The sequence below is a fragment of the Phaethon lepturus genome, unplaced genomic scaffold, assembly GCF_000687285.1.
Source record: "Phaethon lepturus isolate BGI_N335 unplaced genomic scaffold, ASM68728v1 scaffold42704, whole genome shotgun sequence".
Classification (NCBI taxonomy): domain Eukaryota; kingdom Metazoa; phylum Chordata; class Aves; order Phaethontiformes; family Phaethontidae; genus Phaethon; species Phaethon lepturus.
In genome coordinates, this window is record NW_010533341.1 from 51856 (window position 1) to 64195 (window position 12340).

Consider the following 12340-nt stretch of genomic DNA (forward strand, 5'->3'; position numbering starts at 1 on the left):
TGCCGAGCGTGTGCTTATTGCTGGATTCCGCTTCTGCCTTCCCGACGTCAGCACCGCTTACGGGAGCGCTGGGCGCACACCGGCAGGAGGGCATCTGTAGAGCACGGTGGTCGGTGCCGAGGACCTGCCGCCGCCGCCGCCGTTTCCCACGGTTCGGAGCGGAGATGTGCTTCGGAGTGGGCCTGATCTGGCACAGGCAGGATGCCCGCTGGCAGATAAAGTACCTTTAGATGTTCTCACGAAACGCATCCCCCAGGCAGTCCCACCTAGAAGGAGCCCGGTGCCCGTGCTCGGCGCGGTGCTGACCAGGGCACAGGCAGTGGCGGCAGCCGAGAAGTTAGCTCTGAAAGTGCACTTCTTCCGACCTAAAATAATCATATAATAATGTAGATTCACTCTATATACCCAAAAGACTTGAAATTCATGCAGCTGACATCAGTTGAATTCAAAATTAATGTTTTGTGATATTTTTTCTATTTTTACACTAAAATTTCAAAATATATTTTGTAATACTGTAGAAAAATATGCTTAATGACTGACGACATGCATTTAGATAAATGAAATCAGACTGCTTAACAAAACTCTGCTGCGAGTGTATTGGAAATGTATGGACTATGACAAGAGAACGTCTATCTTGAGAGATATTAAAAATGAACTTTCAAGAGATCATTATGAAAATTTTTTCAGTGTTTTTTCTCGTAACCGTTAGAATAAAGTGTGTGAATTTATATCCGTACCTGTATATATATAGGTATAAACGTATATTAACGTGTCATTGCTGTGTGCTTCAGGAATAGTTCACTGAAAAATACAGGCGTTTATGCAGTCTACGTTCCCTGATATGCTGGTATAATTTATTATGTTAGTTTTTGTATTTTGTAAATACATCAGTCTTCTATTATATCAGCTCCATGTGTCTTGTTTCTCAATTATATCTTTCCACGTCTAAAAACCTCAAGGTTTAGGATTTTTTTTTCCCACTAGTTTTCGATCTCCTTACAAACGTAAGTACTTTGCTGTCACTCCTCTGTGAAGCTATACTAGCCCTGGCCACGCCGTGCCAAGGCGGACGGGAGGATGCGCGTTCGGTACCGAGCTGTGACGCGGCACGTGCATCGAGGCACCGGACAGACTAGTGCTTCTGCCGGAGAGTGGGGAAAAGATGGAGAGAAGACACCAACACAGTTTGGTGTGGCAGCAGCAGCCACCTTTCACAGTGTTACAGCAACAGTCAGTGGGTGGTTTTCCTGCAGTCGGGGCCTGTCGGCGGATGATAACGGGTTTATTCTCAGAGGAGACTCTGCCGTGGCTCGTTGGCGCGGGTGGATGGTGGCCGCGAGGGAGCACTTGGAACCAGGGTGCTGATCTCACCACCGAAAGCTTGTCTGTTGCTTTCCAGAACGAAAAACTTGAATGAAATGTAATTTCATTTAAAGTTGAGACCAGTTTTAAACACAGCATCGTCTTTACTCTTTTTTGGGTAGCTTTTGTTTTCCTTATAACCAGCACCACTCCTTTTCATTGCTCTGGTGCTGGACAGATTTTTTTTTTTTTTTAATTTATTTTTCTCATATATTGGCATTTTTTATATAGTATGTTTGTACTGTAGTTCTGAGGCTTTTTCCCCATTTTCTATAATTTTATTCCTGTTGATGGCACAATATTTTGTGTAAAGAAGTAGTTGACCTGGGGTTTTTTGTGTAATTTTTGTGGTGTATGGGTATGCAATGCTGACGTTCAGTTGAGAACATTTGGGTTTTAGAATGAGTAACACACCATTAACAGTACTTTAACAATTTTCTTAATAATGTAAAATTGACTTTTAAATTGCAATAAAATATTTTGCTAAACCCGTAAACAAAAAAAGCTCCCAAACTTGAAAATCAGCTTCTGTTAGGGCTTTTTCAGTGAAACTACAGATGTTTGTATTTGCTATCTACTAAATGTATACATTAATATTTGTAGTTTACTATCCATAAAATAGCGGTTTTGAACCGATTCGTACCTGAAACGAAATGTACGTTAGCTTAAGAATCTGCTCTCATAGTGAAATATATATTAGTATATGTGTAAGGTCTCAAATTTGTATGCTCTGTCCCTGCAGCTGGATTTGATCACAGACCTGCTGGGCACACCGTCGCTGGAAGCGATGAGGACGGCTTGTGAAGGCGCCAAGGCACACATACTCAGGGGTCCTCATAAACAGGTACGGCTGGGCGCTGCCGGCCGCCTCCTGGCAACCCTCCGGCCAGCCCCCGAGTTAGGATTCCCTCCGTGCACGATGCTGCCGCTGCGGTGCCTCGCGCCTTGGTTGCGTTCGCGCGGCGTGTACGTTCATAAATGCTTTGTGTGGGTGTTTAATCTCAGAGCTGTCTCTGCCTGTAAACCGGGGCCAGAGCACCAGAGGCGTTGCGGTGGTGCGGTGGCACGGGTTAATGGTGTGGTTACTCAAACTACGACTGTGGCAGGGTGGTTTTTCACTAGCACAGCGCATTTCTGGCTTCTGTCTTGTATGCATTGTTTGGCTTGATGGTACAGGTGCACGTCTCCTTTTTTGAAGTGACGGTGTTTTGATAGCTGTTTTGAATGAAGATGTTAAATGTAAGTGATAATATTGGCAAGAGACGTAAATTAAAATCGACGGTATAGTTCAGAACACCCCAGAGGGACTGCGCTGCTGACAGGATCTGGAGCGTTAGAAGGGGCAATCACCGGTTACCCGGATGCGTAAGCAGAACAGGCCAGCTACTCGTCACCAGAGAATCCCCTCGCACATCTGTGCAGTGACCTGAGCTGTTTGTGAAAGGCTTTAACATTGAAAACTGAGATACAACAGTCAATATAACTGAAGTTAAAGTTACTGGGGGAAAAAAAAAAAAAAAAAAAAACAACAAAAAACACACGCACAAAAACAGAGAAACAAGGCAGGATGATGTCATTTGGCTGACTGGACAATAAAAAGGGCAAATTAAATGTACTGTTAATAGATAAAAAGAAATTCTTATGCAGTAATAAAGGCGTACGTCCATCCGATATGGTCATTTTAATGATCGTTAGATAGTAAAAATTAACAAAATTAGTAACCCGTACATGTTAATACATCAGATCTTTCCAGTAGTTAAGTTTGCATTTTTATTTTCTGCATGTTGAAGTAATTTCTCAAATGTCTACTCACCACAATAGTAGTTACCATAGAAATGAGCACTGAATATGTTTTATGCTATATTATTAACACGTGGGAGTTCTGCCTCCTTGGCACTTTTGATTCACTACATCAAGTTGTCACTATTCCATTTTATGACAGGTTTGGTTTTTTCTTTTAACATTAATAATAGGAGGATTTTCTTAAGACTTTCTCTACCATTTTTAAAACAAATCGAGTCTTTTTTTTTTTTTTTTGCTATCACATGCAAGAAGAGTTGTAACTTTTAAGCATGTAGTCCTGCACGTTCAAGGTTTAAGATGTTTAAGAAAAAATAAATTATAGTGATTGATGCTGGGAGAAGTACATCCACTATACTTTATATATAAAAATATATCACAGTATACAAATACATCCAGATACTTTATAGAATACATTGGTTTTCAACTCTAATAATTTGATAATGGCTTGACATTTCCAAAGTGTGTGGTCTTGGTGGTAGTAAGCAAGAACTCTGGGAATTTATTTGTTAGCCTTGTCCAGTTTGTCAAACCAGGATGTTTTATCAAGAATCGAAATGGGTACAAGAATGTCTCATGATTTTCTAATCCTAGAGCTAAGGCCTTGGCTTCTCGTACAAGCCGCTGAAACTGTGCGTCTCTCGACCCACTGAATGATGGGAATACTAAAAAGCAAGTGAGGTGAAATGCTATGGAACGGTTCCGATACAGATTTAATGTCCTATAGCCACTGAGCCGTAGGAAGGAAACTGTAAGTGGTTAGTTCTGTGTCTGCGGAGGAAAACAACGTCCGTTCTTCATGGAGTGCCGCAGAAGCGGAACGGTCTCTCGAGCTGGTGTGCTCATCTGCAACTTGGAAACAGGGGGTTACAGTGCCTCTAGTTGATTTCTTTAACGATATTTCTCTGTTTTCAACGTCAAGCACGCTTCATATTTGAATGCGAATTCAAAATGATGGCGTTTTGTCTTTTAGAATTTAAAATCTCCGTTTAAAATGGAGATTTTCCTGGTTATAAACAGCTAAATGTTGCCAGTTTCTTAATTAGATTAACAGGGAGAGCAAACAGAATTAGAAACTGGTGATTACTTTGTCGCACAAACTATTTTTAATCGATGTAGGTGAGCATGGTAGGAGTAAAGGGGTAAAGCATTTTGCTGCTTTATGTAAAAATAGATTAACGCGTGAACGTTCTGCTTTAAAAAACCCCACCCCACTGCGTGTTGGCATAATGAAAATTTACATATAATGTAGACTTCTTCGTCAGTTTTGTGTTTAAAAGTTTTACTTCAAACTACAGGTAAGTGACTTGACCAAGGCGCTTAGCCGGCAGCCCTCGGGAGAGCGTCTCCTCCCCTCCCGCGTGCGCAGGCGGGGTGCGGGCACCGCACGCGGGGCGCGTGCTGACCCACTTACCAAAGGGAAACGTGTTGGGGCCCATTCCCTCCCCGTGCGGTCCTTCCATCCTCTGTTACGGAGGAGAGAGATCCAGTGGGATGCACGTTGCTTGCTAAAGGACCTGACCGTTGATTCCATGATAATCAAATCTTACAGCAGTTCAGTTTTTACCAATTTCTTCTGCCCTTGCTGGTACTCTTGTCAGGACTGCTTCTGACCCATAGCTGCGCACTTGATTGCGGTTTGCCGAGAAACTGCTGTCCTCAAAAGCCGTGCGGAGCCAGATGCTCTGGGAATGGCAGACAAGCTGCAGGCAAGGGGCGTAAGCGCAGCAAAAAAAGTGCATCCTCCGTTTGTATTGGATGCAACAGCTTCCCGAAGTGAGGAATGTAATCATAGTTTTCTGCCCCAGTTTATGGATGAAACCTACTTAACCACAGTTCGGGATGACAGTGCTTTTTTGTGCAGATGATACTTGCTAATTAGAAAAATCATATGAAGTTACCAAATATTAGAGCTTTATATTTTACAGACTGCACTTGGAAACCAAGGCTGGGAAGTGCTTAGTGCTGTATTTGGTAGTTCAGCGTTAATTTAGAATGATGTCGCTGCGGAGGTGTAATTTTTATATACACTGACAGATTTACAGCAGCTAAATAACTTCTATTCATTTGCTTTGCGAAACAGGTAGGAGCAACAGATGCCTGCCAAATATTAGCATCGCGTTCCGGCTAAAAGTCTGTGTAGAGCTAATGCAGATCTGGAAATCCTGTGGATCCATGCGAATATAATACAAGGTCTAAGTTTGCCAGCGACTATTGTCCCACAAATACGCTAGCTAGCTTTCAATGGATTTGTTATATTTTACGCAGAGTGTTTTAGTCCTTTCTGCCGGCCGGCTGGTATTTTCTCCCCACACCTCAATAGTAACTCATCGCACGCACTCGTGAAGCGCTCCGTGTAATCCTTCCTGCCCTGATGGCTCTTCCCAACACCTGCATTCACTAGCTCGTATGAAAGCTGTTCCAGTTTTCATGGCAAGAATACAAAGGTGGGTGGGTGTGGCTGCACGTGTATGTGGTGGTTTATTTCCTTTTTAAAAAAAAAAAAGAGGGAACTTTAGGAGTGTTGGGCTTGGAAGTAACACACTATAGTGGGAGTTTTCTTTGCAGCAGTTCCTGTGCTAATACCTATGGGGCTTTTTATTTTTGCTTTCATTGGTGGTTTTGGTTTCTTTTTTCAATAAGTTTGTGGTTTTGCTTTCTTCTAAGTGTGAAAATTGAGACTTCTTTTCCCCCATCTTACTATTTTCTTTTCTTTTTCCCTTCGCTTCAGAGGAGTGACTGTTCACTTGTTTTGCGACACTTTGTTTGCTTTGAAGACTAGCTGTAATGCGCTCTACTGCCATTCTTTACGCTAACTAGCAATAGAGTGATGTCAATTAAGCAGGAAAATATTTTAACTTGATTTTGGAAACTGGCACTGATGCAGCTTTAAAAAAAAAAACCAAAACTTTGCAGCTCATTCCAGAGAGTCTAGGATATAACTCGTGCTTTAAAATGAACGGCATATAACGTTACATCATTGGTGGTTGGTTTGGGGTTCTTTGGGGTTGTTTTTTGGGGTTTTTTTACATTTTGGGCGACTTCAGGCAGTACTTCTTCCCGTGCGTTAGGAGTGTGGGGACAGGGGTAGTCTTTGCGTTTTGCTGCCTTAGTGCTAACATTCAATTGCAGAGTCAAAGTAGACTTTCAGGCTAGAGAGCACGTGCAGTTAAAAGTTGTCAACTTTATATGTTGAGTGAAATCGTGTTAAAGTATTTCCCGCTGGTTGAAGCGGCAGTGCGGATCGGTGCTGCTGAGACTGGGGACGCGTGCTCGCCCCCAGGCCCGTAGCTGTCCGGAGGGTTATGTGCTGGTGTTCCCGGAACGGGGGCTGGACGTCCCCAGTCTTCAAAATCTGTCTGTACTTGGGCATTTGTACCGCAGGTTTTCTCTCGCTCGGCTAAAACCGGACACTTGCAGAGCGGACGGGCTGTCGTGCTTGCGAGCGAAACGGGGAAAGGCGGGAGCAAGGGGCTCTGCAGAGGTGGCTTTGTGGGGCTGACCGGAGCGGGAATCGCGCCGCTGCCGCAGCGGCTGCGTTGTTCCGGCTTTTTTGAACCGTGCGGTTCGTGCCCCGAGAGTGCCCCTTTCCCCCTCCCCCAGCCCTCCGAGCCTGGTCGCTGGCCTATTTATCTCTCTGTAAAATGCTTATGCCTGAAGGTCATGTGAATTGTGCTGGATGTCGCTGTCAGTTAGGTATGGATCGCCTGGGCAAGGCAACACAAAATAATCCACGGTTTGGCAGCGATTGAGATCGGAAAAATGAAATACTGGAAGTGACGTGGTTAATCAAAGCCCTGAACGGCTCCGGCCTAAAGTGGTGTCTACACAGAAAAATAAAATACAGGTTTGTCCGGGGATTACATCTGAGCTAAGGAAAAAAACCGAGCAGTTGGATCTCTCTTACAATTGCCGAGTTCTGCAGTAGTGATTATTGTCCTGTCGGAAAGCGCTAGGTCGTGCGGGTCCTTGTTAACAAGAAGTTTGTCCTTGGTAACTATAAAATAACGTGTGCACTAACAGCGTTTTCTTGCTGATGGACCTGACAGGACGATTATCTGTACTTTTCTTTCTCCTGTTTCCCCTACAGCCATCCCTTCCTGTCCTATATACACTTTCCAGTCAAGCTACACATGAAGCAGTTCATCTCCTTTGCAGAATGTTGGTCTTTGATCCAGTGAGTATGATTTTAAATTATTTCTCATACTTCTGTTTTAACAGTTTTTGTTGTCTGCTACCTAAATGAATATTTTAAGTAAAGGACTCCTTTAACTCATTTTCTTCTACATTGCATTTCCAGTACTTTTGGGTCTGTAAAAGACGTGAAAGTATCATCTTGTAATTGGTCGATTAATTTTCCCCTGGAATGGGGCTTTGGCATTTAAAGTCTAGCGGTCTTCTGAAGAAAGCTACGATAGAGTGAGCAAGATGAGGGTGTTCGTGAATCACGCTGTCTTTTCCTAGCTAGGTGTAGGTAGCAGAACATCAGATACTTCGATGCAGTTCTAATTAGAGACGCGTGGGTGTTCGTGGTCTTGCAACACACAAAAAATTCCTGCTAGTCACATCTTTTTTCCACTGAGCATCTGTTTTTCTAATAAAAATTTGCTGCTGTGGGTTTTGGATTTCATCTCTTGGGCTTACTAGACGAAATTGTCACTAGAATATCTGATACCTGAATCGACGGTCTTAGTTATTTCGTCTTTACAGGAAAATCCCTAACATTTCAAAAGAAAAACAGGCAAATTGACTGAACTGCGAAGGGGGAAGCTTGAAATTGATAAAGAATTCAGAAGGCAGTACCTTTTGATTTTATTCTTTTAAACCTTAAGATCACTTTACTGAACAAAAACATAGAAGTGTTAAATCATAACTTCCACATAAACAAACTTAATTTTTTTCCTTTCTAACTCCCTCAGTGCTCAGAATACTATTATTCCCAAATCACATTTAAATAAGTGTGGGTTTGATTTTTTTTTTTTTTTTTAAAGAATCAGGACAATCCTTTAAAACAGGTGATTTTAATTTAATCTAAAAAATATCCTGGGAATTGGGAGAGTTGGGTTGTACTTCAAGCTTTGCCACTGCTTTTGCTCCGTAACTTTGAGCAAATAACTTTTGTTCTGTTTGGTGGGGGGGGTTAATTCACCTATAACAACGGATTTCATTACAGCTTGATTTTACAGTAGCACTTCTGTCTGCAATTCTTTAGGAACTGATAGTAATCTCTTTTTTTGATGGGATGGTGTTGGACACCTACAGGCTGAGTACTTGAGTTACGTACAAAAAAGGTCTTAGTAATGTGGAAGTAGACTTTATAATTTAAACCACTGCACTGACCACCTTCTTCCCTGCGCTTCCTTCACCACTTCTTTGCTGAAACTTTATGTGTGGAGCATTTCTCAGAACTCCAGATGCTATATCCTGAATTATTCTGTTACCAGTGATGCTTAAATTTGTGTTTTATTTAAATATGTGCTTAAGGACACATTAAAATGTTTTGTAGAGTATGGACCTACAAAATGCCTTATTTGCGAACATTAAATTCTTTGGGCTTATTTTGATTTGCTGTAGGAGTCATAATTTTAAGGTCATCTGGAGAAAGTAATTATTGAAAAATATATTTCCAAAAATCATATTAGCAGCATTTCCTATCATTAGCTATGGTACAGAAAGGTCAATGTCATCTTAGCAACGCTGCTTGTTTTTAAGTAAAATCTTCCCCCTAGTGGCAGTGTTTGCAGATAGAAAACATTTTCTGACCTGAACTAATCCTTTAACGTGATTAGGCATTTATAAAACAATTTCAGATTAATTGATGAGTAAGTATTCTTTAGACTGTTTCAATACCTCTGCAAATATCCTAACTCTTTTTTTAATCATTTTATTTTCTTTAAATTCAACATTTCAGTCCAAAAGAATATCTGCTAAGGATGCCTTAGCTCACCCATATCTTGATGAAGGGCGGTTGCGATACCACACTTGTATGTGTAAATGTTGTTTTTCCACATCTACTGGAAGAGTTTATACTAGTGATTTTGAACCCATCACTAATCCCAAATTTGATGACACTTTTGAAAAGAACCTCAGTTCTGTTCGGCAGGTTAAAGGTGAGTAGTAGTTAACTTTTGCATCTGCATTTATCTTCCTGCTCCATCCTCCAGCAGCACGTAGTTAGGATGTGCAATCCGGATCCATATACTAACCCAGGTGGTTTTTTCTTTTAGGTATTTTTCCATAGTAGGTACTGGAAATAATGTCTTTTCAGTAAAGGAGCAGGATTGCTTGTAAATGTTCTGACATAATACAGTGTCACACACGTTTGTTGACATGCAGAAGTCTGTTGCTTAGTAGTGCTCCTCTCTGGTGTCAGTGTTCCCCGCGCCGCTCTTCTGCTGAAGGATTGCACCGGGGGGAGAGGGAGATCCCTGTTGCTGCCTTTTTGGGCTGCGGGGCGCTGCCGCGGCAGCTGTCCACGGAAGGGGTCAGCGCCATCAAGTCACTGAGGCTGGGTAGGCTCGTAGTTCTCCTGCTTCATTTCTCCCATGTCGGTCTGCTCACGCTGAAGCGTCCACGTCAAGTGCGGGTGTCTTCAGCCGCTGCCGTCGTAAGCTGTGTTGCTGGTGCCGCGCTGGTTCCGGCCGCAGCGCCGAGGGTGCACTGCGAGTCGTGACACGCTGTCTTGAGGAGAGTCAGCCCTGACGCCTGGGAGAGGGAACTTGCTGCAGGTGGTTACCAAATGCCAGCAGCTGCTTTGTGGCACTGGAGATTTGAAGTCTGATTCTATCTTAGCAAACAAGCCATAAAATGGACTTTGTTTCTTTTGAAATCGGATCCGAGCAGGGAAGCGGTCCTTGTACGAGAGCAGTGCAACGTGAGAAACAGTCGTCGGGATTTAGGTTCTGTTCGGTGGCAGCTCGAGTAACTCAAGAGGAAGAGAGGGAGAAGAAACGTGTTACCTCAGCAGTTTCTAACAAACGATTCGGTCATTTGGGACAAAAATACTCCGTGATGTTGCCATGATAATGCGACTTATTTCGGATATATCCTGACCTTGTAGTTCTGAAATTCACCGTCATAGTTCATACAAGTTCTCGTAACGTTGTTTTCTTTTTATCCTGTCGTTCTTTCCATTCTCCTCCTCTCTTTGGGCACCACTTTGCAGAGCTGTGTGTAGATCTGCTGTCGTCTCTGCAATCTGTTGTTCTGAACGCTGCCTTTAAAGTTTGCCGACAGCAGTGCCGATTCCGGCACGTTGCCTCTGACGCCCCGTCCGGGCATGGGGACCTCCGCTGCTGCTTATGGAGGAGCAGCCCGTTGCCAAACCTTCCCGGCTCTGTTTTTCGGTGTGTCTGTGTGCACGCGTGTGCATGAGAAGATGTTTTGTCTGGCAACTGTACATACAGTTCCCTCTTTCCTCAGGAAAATTTACTTTTCTGTCTTAATCGTCTCAAGTGGCAGTTTTGTGCTTGGTGGTAGTAACTGAATTAATGAGTCGAACTGGACTGAGTAATAGATAGAGCTGTGTTCTTGGTGTTTGCAAATCAAGTTCAAGTTGAGAATTCTTTGTTTTTCAAAACAGTATACCCTAAAATCGGGATTTAATCTATAACTGGTTATCATCAGTTCCGTACTAGAGCAGTCATTAGGGTTTTATTTTATATACGTTTCTTTCGGTGTCCGTGTAAGAGTTCTCTGTGAATTTATGCTGTGAGGTATGGCATCAGGTTAGATTTAGGGAAGCTGGAGTTCTTTTACCCTCACTAAAATGTGCGTTCCGTAAAGGAAGCTACATTTTCTTCCAGTCTGCGTTGCATTTTACTGAAGCAAAAAGTTTTAATGATACGGTGTTTTTCATTTTTCTCCTATGCGCAGAAATAATTCATCAGTTCATTTTGGAACAGCAGAAAGGAAACAGAGTGCCTCTCTGCATCAACCCTCAGTCTGCTGCTTTTAAGAGCTTTATTAGGTAACTGTATGTAATCTCATCTGATATTAATTCACATTTATTAGTAGTACAGAATTCACACATCCAAAATGTTTTATGTTTTAAGTTTCTCAGAGTAGGAAAGGCCCATAGATAACTTCTGCAAAAAAATACCTCGTATGGTTACATTTTTAAATATTGTTAGGAATTCTTCTAGAATTTAAGTAAAATGTGCAAAAGTTTCAAGTACTATTTTTGCGTAAAAGTACAGAAGTCAGACTAAAAATTAGAATTGAAAGGTTGACGGGTTGAATTTTGATTGTGGAATTGCACTGTAAAAACTGTAAAAGGAATGACTGATAGATGAAAAATCGTTAAGAAAATAAGTAGATAAAGTACAGCGAAATATTTGTTGGTCTTGGGCTGTTTTGGTTTGGTTTTGGTGGGGTTTTTTTGTTTTCCTTTAAATGTTTGCTTACTGGTGGAGCATTAACTTTCTTGTCTATTAGCTACTGCAAATGAACACTGATTTTCTGTATCACCTGCATTCTAGTTCCACAGTTGCTCAACCATCTGAGATGCCGCCATCTCCACTGGTTTGGGAATAAAGTGGAAGATAAAATACTACTGAAGATGTAACGTAGCTTTCCACTGGAGTCTGGGATTTGCAATTCTGGAGGTTAATCATGCTTGTACTGTAATTTTACTAATGAAGTTTTAAATTAACAACCACTACTTGTACAATATGAATAATATTTAGAAATGTACTAGACTTTTAATCTTGTAAAGTGGTTGTGCTTTTAGAAGAAAATATTTTACCCAGAGTTGCACGTGTTTTATGAATTCTAGTGCAGCTGTGATGGCTCAGCTCAGAACAAACAGAATTGAACCAAATTCGGGGAGGTTTTTCTTTTTTCTTTTTCTTTTTTTCTTTTTATCGAAGTGAGATTGTACAAAAAGATAGACATACATTTTGATATTGAGCCATTCCTGAAGATTTTGGGTTTTCTAAAACTAAGGAATACAGAAAACTTGACTGCGACCAATCATGAAGTCACGTCGGGTGACAGTGGCCACAGTAAGTGGGCACGTCACCTGATGATCAAGTCCTATAAATAGCTTCTCACTAGAGCTGTGATGGTGATGTGTGCTGTTCTAAAATCAAATGTTGTGAGTAGAGAGAATGAGTTTGTGACTAGGAGAGACTAAACTTCTGTTTCCTTACCCAGTATAAATATATATATATATTTA

General features: G+C 41.9%; 1 protein-coding gene across 1 annotated transcript in view; it reads left to right on the forward strand.

Annotated features, from left to right (window-relative positions):
* Positions 1–12340, forward strand: part of NLK (nemo-like kinase) — a 63369-nt gene extending 51029 nt beyond the window's left edge. The window contains 5 exon segments of the mRNA XM_010285149.1: positions 2105–2206; positions 7253–7339; positions 9074–9272; positions 11038–11131; positions 11643–12340. Coding sequence (XP_010283451.1) covers positions 2105–2206; positions 7253–7339; positions 9074–9272; positions 11038–11131; positions 11643–11697 — 537 coding nt within the window. The 3' untranslated portion in view covers positions 11698–12340.